Source organism: Choristoneura fumiferana, chromosome 19 (assembly GCF_025370935.1).
Source record: "Choristoneura fumiferana chromosome 19, NRCan_CFum_1, whole genome shotgun sequence".
NCBI lineage: Eukaryota > Metazoa > Arthropoda > Insecta > Lepidoptera > Tortricidae > Choristoneura > Choristoneura fumiferana.
The window spans coordinates 10,065,104-10,076,309 of record NC_133490.1 but is presented as its reverse complement, the minus strand read 5'-3'; the positions used below and the strand labels follow the sequence as shown (position 1 = coordinate 10,076,309).

The following is an 11,206-nucleotide window of genomic DNA, read 5'->3' as shown; positions in this document are numbered from 1 at the left end:
AAAGATATAAATACAAATGTTGTTCTATTATTCGTTGGCCTGCGTAGAGACTGTGGCTCAAAATCAGCATTGGAGTAAGGTACTGTTAACTCCACTGTTGAGTGTTAATGGGCCATAGACCCTACACGGCATTGAGTTGTTAGTTAATGCTAGTCCTTACTACGACGGACACAGTAACGTTGGGTGGCTAGACTACCACTAATAAAATTTCATAATGAAGTTAATTTTTTGATAGATTCAGGTGGTACTTTGTGGAGTTTCAATATGCCAAAAGAAACTTTCCAAATTTGCGGACTTTTTCAGGAAAATTTCGGAAACTTCTCACAATTTAGAACGGGGATTGAAACTTGTTTCTTAAATTTAAATTTCCTACATTTCTTGTGAAATGTTTCCAGAAATTTCCGAGGACTTTTCCAACTCTTTGGAAAAAATCCGTAACTTGCACATTAAAAAGTAAAAATCTGTGTTCAATGATTTCTTCGAAAATTTCCACGTATTTTGACTGTTTCGATAATTGAAAGCTTCTATACGCAGCGCTTTGAATCTAAAACAAACTTCAATATCATATTTCCCTCAAGTTTCCTAGCGTGTTACCCTGTTTCTGTAGCCGTGTGAACCCGCCTTGTCCCCCCTCCCCCAGGCATGTATCCTCGTGGGGTGTCGCTCACGGCGGCAGGTTCATCTGCAAGTTCTGGAGGTATGCTGAAGTGGAGTTAAGCAGCCCTATGCGCTGCTTCTGCTTCCTTTGTTCGGTCATCTGTGGGAGGGAAAAATCTTTCATGGTTGTTTTTTAACCTCCAACGCAAGAGAAGGGTGTTATAAGTTTGATGCCAATGTCTGTCTGTGGCATGGTAGCTCTCAAGTTGTAATTTTTTTAGACAAAAGCGAGTTTTCTTACGGTGGTTTTTATTTGTTTTATTAAAATCGGCTCAGCTGTTTTTGAGATATTGAACTTTGAAACGTCAATGTTGAGTTGAAAATACAAACTGAAATATAGATGCACAGAAAACCCAGAAAAATAAGACCAGCATTGGGAATCGAACCCAGGTCCTCGGTATTCCGTACCGCGTGCTATACCGCTACACCACTGCTGGTCAGTTTGTATTTTCAATTTAGGTTTTACGGGATGACCGTAAAAGTAAAAATTTGGAATTGAAATAAAATATACAAAAAGATTCAAAAAAAAAATCTTGACAATGTTGAGGTTTTTTGATAATTTCTAAGTTGGTTAGGTTGTTTCCTAATTATATCCTTTCTTTTTTTCCTAATTACCGATTATGGTGGTAGCGATCTGGACATACTTTTCATATGGTCTTACCGGGTGGTAAGACCTAATATGGGTATATCATCCACAAAAAAAGTATAAGAATCTCTGACATGTCTTATTTGTCTGGTTCATTTTTGGCCCTACAGGGTTTCATCGCTATCGGTACACAGGAGGGTTCTTTATACATCGTGTTTCAAAAATTAATTCAGAATATTTCGTCAAATGGTTGAGTTGATAGTGTCTTTTCCAACCTCGATGTTGGCGGAATCATCGATAGTGTCGATGGAGCTATACTTTCAAGAATGAGGGCTATCGCGTATGGTTTGTAGCAAATTTCAAAATGTCAAATTCATAGTGGGTGAGCTACGCGGGTTTATTTATAATTAGAATATTTTTGTGAATATTTTGCAATATCTGAAATTAATTATGGCAAATATGCGTTCCGGGGCAATGAAATGTCCTCCCTTTTTTCCGAACAAAACGGGGACTATGCAGCACTGTGGCATTCTCGATATTTTTATAGTACGGTTTTAAGGTGTATTAAATATGATTTTAATCTAAACTTTGTTTTCACGCCCGCAATAACAGACTTTGAAAGCCATACTTAAAAACCTCACGCAACAGTGCGCCATCTAGTGAGACAAAAAACGATAGCCCTCATTGAATTGAATTGGTTGGATTGTAAAGGATTTCAATTTGATTTTTAACCCCCGACGCAAAAAGGGGGGTGTTATCAGTTTGACCGCTATGTGTGTTTGTGTGTCTGTCTGTGGCACCGTAGCTCTTAAACGGGTGAACCACTTCTAATGCGGTTTTTTATTCGAAAGCAGGATATCTAGCGATGGTTCTTAGACATGTTTCATCAAAATCGGTTCAGCGGTTTTTGAGACATTGAACTTTGAAGTGACAATGTCGGGGATTTTCTAACTTTTTATTGGTTAGGTTATCACATCACCCATTTGTTTTGTATTGATACGAAACTTGGTATTTATGTGTAGTTTTGATGACAATACAATACAATGGCACCGTTGAGCTGATCTGATATGATGGGGACGGAAGCTAGACATTGGAATTCCAAGACGTAATGAAGTCGAGAAGAATTATAATGTGTGGGCTCCACAGAAAACCAGCGTTGCTATACATAACGTGTGGCAACATATGCCTCCGCCTTTTTGATGTCCTGTCGTGTCACCACGTAACTTAGTTTTTATTGTCAGTTTTAGGGGCTGTTTCACCATCCATTGATTAGCGTTAACCGACGGTTAAATTTGATGCCGTCTCCGTCTATTCGAACAAAACAAATAGAGACGGCATCACACCTAACCGCCAGTTATCAGTGTATCAATGGATGGTGAAACAGCTCCTTAGTCTTATTACTGTACGGCGGTGGTACTGATGGAACCAAATAAACCTTTCTTTCTTTTATTTAGTTACATTTGGCTATAAGAAGTTAGCTAATATTTGTTGTCGCACCTGGTCCCTGAGCTCAGTGAGCAGGTCTGTGAGCGTGTGCACGGCCAGCTGCGCGCGTTCCAGCTGCGCCTGCAGGTTGCGCAGCTCGAGGTCGCCGCCCTCGCCCTCGCCGCCGCCCATCAGCGACAGCGCGCGCAGCCGCGGGAACCACTCCAGGTTACTATTCTATAAACATTCATATAAAACACTACTTAAACACGATTATACCATGAACAACGGCGTTGGCGGTGGCAATGCGGCTTCCATTTATAAAACACGTTTATTTCCCACAATAAACGTTATATCATCAAGGAGCGGAATTTTTATAGCAAAAATCAAATGTCAAGAGGGATTGACTACTGTGTTTTATCGACTGTCGATGTTTAATTGTCAGCTAGCACGATATGTTTTAGGTAATGCAATTAGACCTGTAATGGGGGAGGCCTTTGTCCTGCAGTGGGACACTATAGACTACCAAAAAAAAAATAGACCTGTGTGTTTGTTACAATTTGTAAATAAAACCGAAACGGAAATGTTAACTGACGATAGACTAACCTTCATTTGAAATAAGAGAATCGGAATCTATATCTGTACTAATTTATTATATTTTCTTCATCTTCTTTGTTGTAACAAAGAACTGTCATTATTTTTTCTACATTGTCACCATTCAAACTAAGAGAAATAAAGAATAATTTAAAATTAAGAGAAGGACATTATTCCATTTGTTAATCGTTTTTCTTTTACGATTAACCATTTTCGTTAACACGGGAACCTAATAAAAATAATACGTATATGAAAACTCAAGCGACATCAAATATCAAACGTGACGTGACGTAATTTATTTTAATAAAGAAATGCAATGGTCATGCAAGAGGTCAAATGTTACAGAATAATGTTAAAAGTCAGTAACATGCGAAAAATCGATAACTGAAATAGTCGATAAAACACAATGGTCAATCCCTCTTGACATTTGATTTTTGCTATCATACGCGTTCTACAGGATGTATTCGCTACTTCCACTGTAAAATATACACTGCGTTTCTAGTTCCTTATTCCGACTGCGCCATGTTCAAGATGTTAATAAAAGTCGGTGGCTGGTTTACGACTTACCAACGCTTATATAAACACATGCGTTTCCAAACTACCCACAATTTTTCCCGGTACATAACTATCTTATATAACCAACACTGGAAAGGACCAAATGTGTCTTATTTATAACAGATTTTAATAATGTAATTGGTCACTTTTACCGTCAATTCAGGTACGATGACGAGCAAAGCGAGCGCGCCACAGTAGCTGCCAGCGAAGGGCCAGAACCTTCCAAGTAGTGCCGGCATCGGCCCCCGTACCCCTGTACCCGTAAGTTATCCAGTTATACCTTGATCATGGAGTGGACGTAGCTCTCGGGGCCGGTGTACTCGGTGGGGTCCTTGACCCGCACGAGCACCATGAAGTACAGGTAGTGCCACATGTTGTGTTCGCTCTTGATGTGCTCCTCGAACGACACGGTCTTGTTGTCGAACGCGGACCTGTTCAGCCCTGTACATACACAAACACAATAACACAATCGCTAAATGGGACAATCAACATTTTTTTTGTCTGTTCCTCTGTCCCGTTGACCAAGAGATAATAGTGAGTTTCTTAAAAAAAAAACTGTAACAATATATGCTCCTAATGTGCTCCATAAAATAATGGGCGTCTAACTACGATGTAAATGAACGCTCGATCAATTTTAACCACCACCAATTTGAAAGAGTTGTCCAGGGGACGACCGAGGGGGGATTCAGTTCTTTGCGCCATTTTCTCTAATTGGAATGCACCAAAAAAAAATAACTATAGTTTTTATTTTATTTTTGGAAAGAATAGGATATTTTAAGATACCATTTTCATTGATTTTGAATTTGGATGAGTATTTAATTTTTTATATTTTTTTACGAAATACGCTGGATGACGTCACAGTGAGACAGCCACGTTCCATTGCCTTTAAAAATTCAGGTCGTACATAACATAATCTGTGGCATTACAATTTGACAATAATTCAAGCACGCCTTAGGGTCCTAAATGAACCATGACAAATAGTTTTATTTATTTCTCTTCTTTTAGCTTCGATAATTCCTATGTTTGTTTAATGGTGTGATAATAAATAGATATCTTTTATTAAAATCTGATATTTAAATTCTTTTGTATTTACTTGTAACGTAGTAATTAAATATTTTAATTTGTAAAAATACATTGGAAATACTCGTATACATTTCGGACTTTACGATAAATGACAACTGTTTAAAGCCGGGTGCGCATCATGTGATTAAAGTTCTATCTTTGTCACTCTTTGCTATTATAAGCAGGACAGTAACATTTCAAACTGTCGATTTGCTTAAGAGTGTAGACCTGATTTATAACTGCCTTTGTGACGAGACACTGCAGGGGTCAAATGAGGGTCATTACTTAAGTTTTGTTTATTTAATTCAGTTTATCACATTTTTGGAATCTGATTTCTGAAAACGCTTCACAAAGCCTATTTCTCCGAATGGTTTTCGATTTATTACATGATGTCAAAAATTGGGACATCCCAATCATGTAAAATGGTTTAAATTTAATGTCTTCGGCCAGTTTCTCCTTTAGCCAAATCTTAAAATAGAAAAAAAAACACATAAACCTCATTGCGGACTCTGCGGCATCATTTAAAACAACTCACCGCAAATAAAGCAATGATTCTTCAGTATCAGTTCCTTTTGCTGCTTTTCACTGCGCAGATCAGCGAAGGTGTCGATGATGACGCCAAATATAAGGTTGAGCACGATAATGATCACCACGAAGAAGAATAGGAGGTCATACACCACGCGTGCAACGAACAGGGGCTCCTGGAATGACAACGACAACCAGTTAGAAATAAAGAATAACAATAAATTAATTAATAAACCATCATTAAAAATATCGTCACTACTTTGAAAAAATCTCGTATCTAAAATCAATATGTCAACAAAATTGAACCTTCTAATGTAATGTCTATAAAGTTCACTCAGAAAAATTATCTGTTTTGAGCTACGAGTTTTTTTAAAAGTAGTGACGATATGCTGTTGCTGTTGTTAAATTAACGTTGTTGTGACGATGATATTCTGTCTACTCTCAATAATAGGAAAAATTGAGGATTATAAAAGAATAAATCTGATTTATCAATATATATTAATAATTTGTTCGATCAGTCGTTACTTTGCGGAGGTCCATATGAAAGAACTAAACATAATTACATTGCTCTGAATTAATTTACTAAAAAAATATGCGTAATGAATAATAAACAATGTCACTACGAGTCAGAGAGGAGGAGTTGTCTACATGAAATACAACCATTTCATGAAAATAACGGCCACATCATGAAGTGATCAATTTGAAGACTTGGCCACGACATGATGAGCACTGTGTGTGTGTGTGTGTGTGTGTGTGTACGCGTGACTCACGAAGCTGTGCGGCGCGCGCAGCACGTCCCCGATGCCGCCGCCGTTGCGGATGCCGTGGTTGAGCGTGGTGACGATGCACATGATGAGCGAGTCGCAGCTGCGTTCGCGCAGCTCGCCGCCCACGCTGACGAAGCGGCCGCGCGTGCACTGCGACTTGTCGCCGTACTTGTTCGCGGGGTCATCGGTGCATGTGTCCATGTCGTAGCGAGGGTCGTCGTCGTCTGGCAAACAATACGATTATGTTTAAAAAAAAACTATGCTGACGATAGTTTATTATTTAATTGTCATCAGAGATCTGCATTAAACATGGATCCTCAACGCGGGCGATTACGCCCCCTTGTTGTCTTTCAGGAGGGCAGTCGCTGTAGAATACTCAAATTAATTAAGAAAAACTTAACTATTAAATACCTAAATATGAAAATAGGGAGCTTTAAAAGTGTTAACAAGGGCGATGGACAAAATAAATTTAACCTAATGATATTATAGCCCTTTCGAACCCAGCCGAGTATGAAAAGAGTTACGACAATGGAATTTATGTACAATCCATGTCAAGTTCAGAATTCAAATGTAGAGTAAGAGTTATGACATGGACCTTATGTACAATCCATGTCAAATTCAAATTCAAATGTAATTAACCCGCACAATCGTATCGGCTGGATTCGAAAGGGATGGCAAACAACATACACCACAGATATAGATTACACTAGATTACGCAAATGCATCCATTTCGCGTGTTCGAACCCCGACCAAACGTCGGGGTTGGCCCCATATAAAGGCTGACCGCTAACTGACAAATCATGACTAGTAACTGTCTCGAGCCCCACAGCGCGGGCGGGCGGCGCATTTGAAACGACTTTGCGCGGACATTCACATCGCTAATTCGCTCTTGAGACGTCACAGTAGATATAAAAAAGTGACACGGTTGGTTTTCATACAGATTGAGGTGTTTGCGTTATCTAGTGTAATCTATATCTGTGATATACACAAACAACATCCGAAGAAGCAGTGAAAATACTGAAACATATCTCTATTGTACAGAATTTTAGGATGTGGTCCGACAAATTTAAACACCTTGACAGGCTTCTTATATTTATCATATTAACTAAAATTATGAATGCGATGCGAGTTTGCTTGCTACGCTGTCACGCTTAAAGTACTCAATCGATCGTGTCGAAATTTCGTGTGCAGATAGCTAGAGACCATGAGAAGGACATTATAATAATAATTTTCATCCTGAAAAATTGTAGTTCTCGCAGACGCTCGGTAAACTAATTAATCGCAAAAAAGTTGCGGGCAAGAGTTAGTTGATAAAACGCTGTCGACTCACCATCCAACCGATCCACGTTAAGCAAGAAATGGTCCCGGAAGAACATATATCCCACGATGGAGAACATGTAGACCAACACGAGGGCCAGTACAGCTGTCAGCAGGATGGAGCGCCCGTTGCGGGTCACTGACCGCATCACATTCAGCAGCGTCTCCTCGCGGTACACTATATCTAAGAGCTGGTGGACAACGAAACAAGTGTCAAGTATCAAGTGTTTGATTGGTTTGACGCCTAGCTCCCACAAGCCACCAGAATTAGGACTAGAGAAAGATCATTTTTCCTTTTGAGCTTACAAATTATGTCTATAGTAGAAGGAATGCATCTGAAAGCCTCAAAAATGTGACGTAAGGATTTAAACTTTTATGAGTAGCCAAGATGTAGCGTATGTGGATATATGCAAAAACTAGGTATTGCCAAAAACAACAAATATTTTATGCTTTTATGGCTTTGATTTCTGTCTTCGATAGGCCACCTATAAAATGTTTACGTAAAGGAAGATTTTAAAGCTTAATTTAAGTTGTGAGTGACCTACTTTCAGTGGTCAGATTGCCTTGAGATTTGGCATACTTATGTAAATCTGGTGACAGTACAATAAGCTGGCAGTGACGTCCTGGTGATCCGGCCGGATTGTCTCCGTAGGAGGCAACTCCTTAATAGGTTATGGCACAAACACGAAACATTGCATGATTGTTCAATTTATGACAATGCGATCATATGGATAGACAACTTGATGCTGCAGCCAGGGTCGTCGCCTCATGAGGGAACTCGTCAGTGGCTGATTGCACAGATACGAAGTTTTTCATAAACGTTTAGTTTTGACGACAACACATTCATCGGATACAAATGACTTGATAATTACCGGGCCACATTTATAATGAGTTAAGAACCTTTCTGTTCAACTTTCTGCGAACTTTGTCACAATATTCAATACAATAAAGAGCTACGAGTATCTACTTTGACTTACCAGCACCGAGAAAAAGAAGGGATGACAACAGATGCCGAGGAAGCAGAAGCCTAAATAGGCGCCATGGTACAGCAGCTCGGGGTCGCGCAGCACGCGCGGCGGCGTCTTCGTCAGCGTTCCCTGGTTACCCATGATGGACACTAGGTGCACGCCTTTCACCACTATCTGCGAGAAAGAAGGGGGGTTTGGAAGGGCGGTGATTGTGAAGCGCGAAAGGGCGCATTGGTAGTGTTTGGGGGAGTTGTGTTGATAAGATATTTAGTTACAACGGCTGCGTTAAATGATCATCTTGTTTAACTTTGGTTAGGTTAGGTTTGTTTTATAACAATTCTGAGCATTTGATGAGTTCAGAGAAAAAAAGAGCTGTGACATACAATACATTATAATTTTCAACAAGTACGCCGATATGAACCCGCGGTCAGCACTTTGTTTTGGGGTTCCTCACGGGATAGCAGGACCCCTTACAGCAAACCTGAGTATTTGGAGTATTCGATAATTAATACCAGCTGCAATCTCCACGCGTTCCTGAGAAAAAGGGTTTTCACAGACAGTTAGACGGACAACGTCTATACGGGTTTGTAAGCAAGAGACGTGACGAGAGCGCCGCTACACGTCAGTGGGCAGGCTGTATCAGTATACTGACGGTCAGCATGCCCAGCGCCCAGAGCGTGGGCTCGGGGCCGGCGCTGAAGATGAGCCGCACGATGCCGCTGGCGAGCAGCGCGCGCACGCCGCTGGAGCGCGGCAGCCACGTCACGCGCGCGCCGCTACACGCAGTGGGCAGGCTGTATCAGTATACTGACGGTCAGCATGCCCAGCGCCCAGAGCGTGGGCTCGGGGCCGGCGCTGAAGATGAGCCGCACGATGCCGCTGGCGAGCAGCGCGCGCACGCCGCTGGAGCGCGGCAGCCACGTCACGCGCGCGCCGCTACACGCAGTGGGCAGGCTGTATCAGTATACTGACGGTCAGCATGCCCAGCGCCCAGAGCGTGGGCTCGGGGCCGGCGCTGAAGATGAGCCGCACGATGCCGCTGGCGAGCAGCGCGCGCACGCCGCTGGAGCGCGGCAGCCACGTCACCAGCGCGCCCGCCACGCACGACACGCACCACACCACCAGCGACAGGTGCTGCCCCAGCTCTGGAACAAACAAACTAAGATAAAGAACGGTCTCCACTAAGTAATATGTACCCCCCAAAAACTTTTCATGTAAAATGTTGCCAAGACGACATCATATGACTCGCACTATCAAAAAGTTATCAGATCTTATGTAGGGCTTCTAACTCTACACGCCCTAAATCTACAAGGCCTAACTTCACACTCCTACACCTTAGTCAAAATATGTGGCTTGGCCATTTCGCTACATTAAGGGGCTGTTTCACCATCCATCGATTAGTGTTTACTGGCGGTTAGGTGTGATGCCGTCTCTATTTGTTTTGTTCGAATAGACGGAGACGGCATCACATTTAACCGTCGGTTAACGCTAATCAATGGATGGTGAAACAGCCCCTAAGGATTAAAAAAAACCACGAAGCGCTTCCAGAAAAGGTAAGTACTCAGATTAAAGGTAGGTAGATAAGTAGGTTATACTCACTCGGGACTTCTTCTTGAAAGGGGTAGAAGAAAGCAACGATGACGTTGATTAGAACAGCGAAGTTGAACAGTATGTTGCTCCAGAGTGACATGTAAGATGACACCCAGAACAGGAAAGGTTGTCCTGCGAATAAACACAAATTCATTAAACACTCAAAAACAAGAACTAAGTCGGTATATTTTTTTCTGTGGTATATCAGTAACTGACAATTCTGGCCAAGAAATCAAAGATGTCTCTCAACTCAGCTTGATTCAGTGACTATAGGAGGCCTCTGCCAGCAGTGGGACATACAAAGGCCATAAATGATCGGTTACGGTCAGTGCGGGAAGAACAAAGCAGAGCCGATTGACATCTTCTCAGCTCTTCATGCGCGGACAAAAATTTCGTGTGGAAGGCAAGTCCAACGCTTAGCAAACTTAAGGAAGCCGGCACGTTTTAACCTTACACATGATCCTTGCGTATGTATCGATACAAACGCCACGTTTTTCCAACGCAAGCGCTTACATCGCGTCTTTCCCCCCCGCCCGTCGCTCCCCTCTCGCTGAGGCGCGTTGCGTTTGTATCGATACATACGCGCGCTTGGAGCGCGTTTTATTTGCGTCAAAACGTGTAAAATCTGCCAAAACGCGATGAAAACGCGCAGAGGAGGCGCGCATCAATAACGCGCGTCGTCAATGCGTAAAAATAACGTCGTGTGAAGTTCCCTAAAGTACTAGTTTTTAAGTGTGACAAACCTCGCAGCTTCTTCTGCCACTTCATCTCGTGGAACAGCTGGTCGAGCCGGCCGAAGAAGTCGGCCACCTTGCTGCCCTGGTCGTCTCTCTCTGCCGTCTGGAGCACGCGGTGTTTGCTGTCGCCCGGCAGATACTCGCAGATTTCCGGGATCGGGAACACGATCTGTTCCATGCTGCGGTCCGTCCGGACGATCTGTATGTAAACTTATTAATAACCACGTGAACTTTTTGAACGTGGGCAACAAAAAGCCCTTTTTTTTTGCTCTACTGTCGCACTAATATAGGCGTGTGTCTGCCTCCGTACCGAATGATTGCATCGCGTGAGATGTAGGTATGCTAATATAGAGAAGCATTAATTGTGTAGAATGATGTACTATCCAGTTTGTGAACAAATTAAACAAATAATGTGTTTCATGT

At 42.0% G+C, this 11,206-nt stretch overlaps 1 protein-coding gene across 1 annotated transcript in view; it reads right to left on the bottom strand.

Annotated features, from left to right (window-relative positions):
- Positions 1-274: 274 nt before the first annotated feature.
- Itpr (Inositol 1,4,5,-trisphosphate receptor) overlaps positions 275-11,206 on the bottom strand; it is a 185,009-nt gene continuing 174,077 nt past the window's right edge. Inside the window, exons 50-59 of the mRNA XM_074102562.1 lie at positions 10,790-10,982; positions 10,056-10,178; positions 9,429-9,601; positions 8,466-8,630; positions 7,502-7,679; positions 6,175-6,395; positions 5,415-5,580; positions 4,098-4,258; positions 2,741-2,905; positions 275-757 (exon numbers count right to left, since the gene is read on the bottom strand). Of these exons, the coding sequence (XP_073958663.1) occupies positions 665-757; positions 2,741-2,905; positions 4,098-4,258; positions 5,415-5,580; positions 6,175-6,395; positions 7,502-7,679; positions 8,466-8,630; positions 9,429-9,601; positions 10,056-10,178; positions 10,790-10,982 (1,638 nt within the window). The 3' untranslated portion in view covers positions 275-664. The remainder of the gene's footprint in view (positions 758-2,740; positions 2,906-4,097; positions 4,259-5,414; positions 5,581-6,174; positions 6,396-7,501; positions 7,680-8,465; positions 8,631-9,428; positions 9,602-10,055; positions 10,179-10,789; positions 10,983-11,206) is intronic.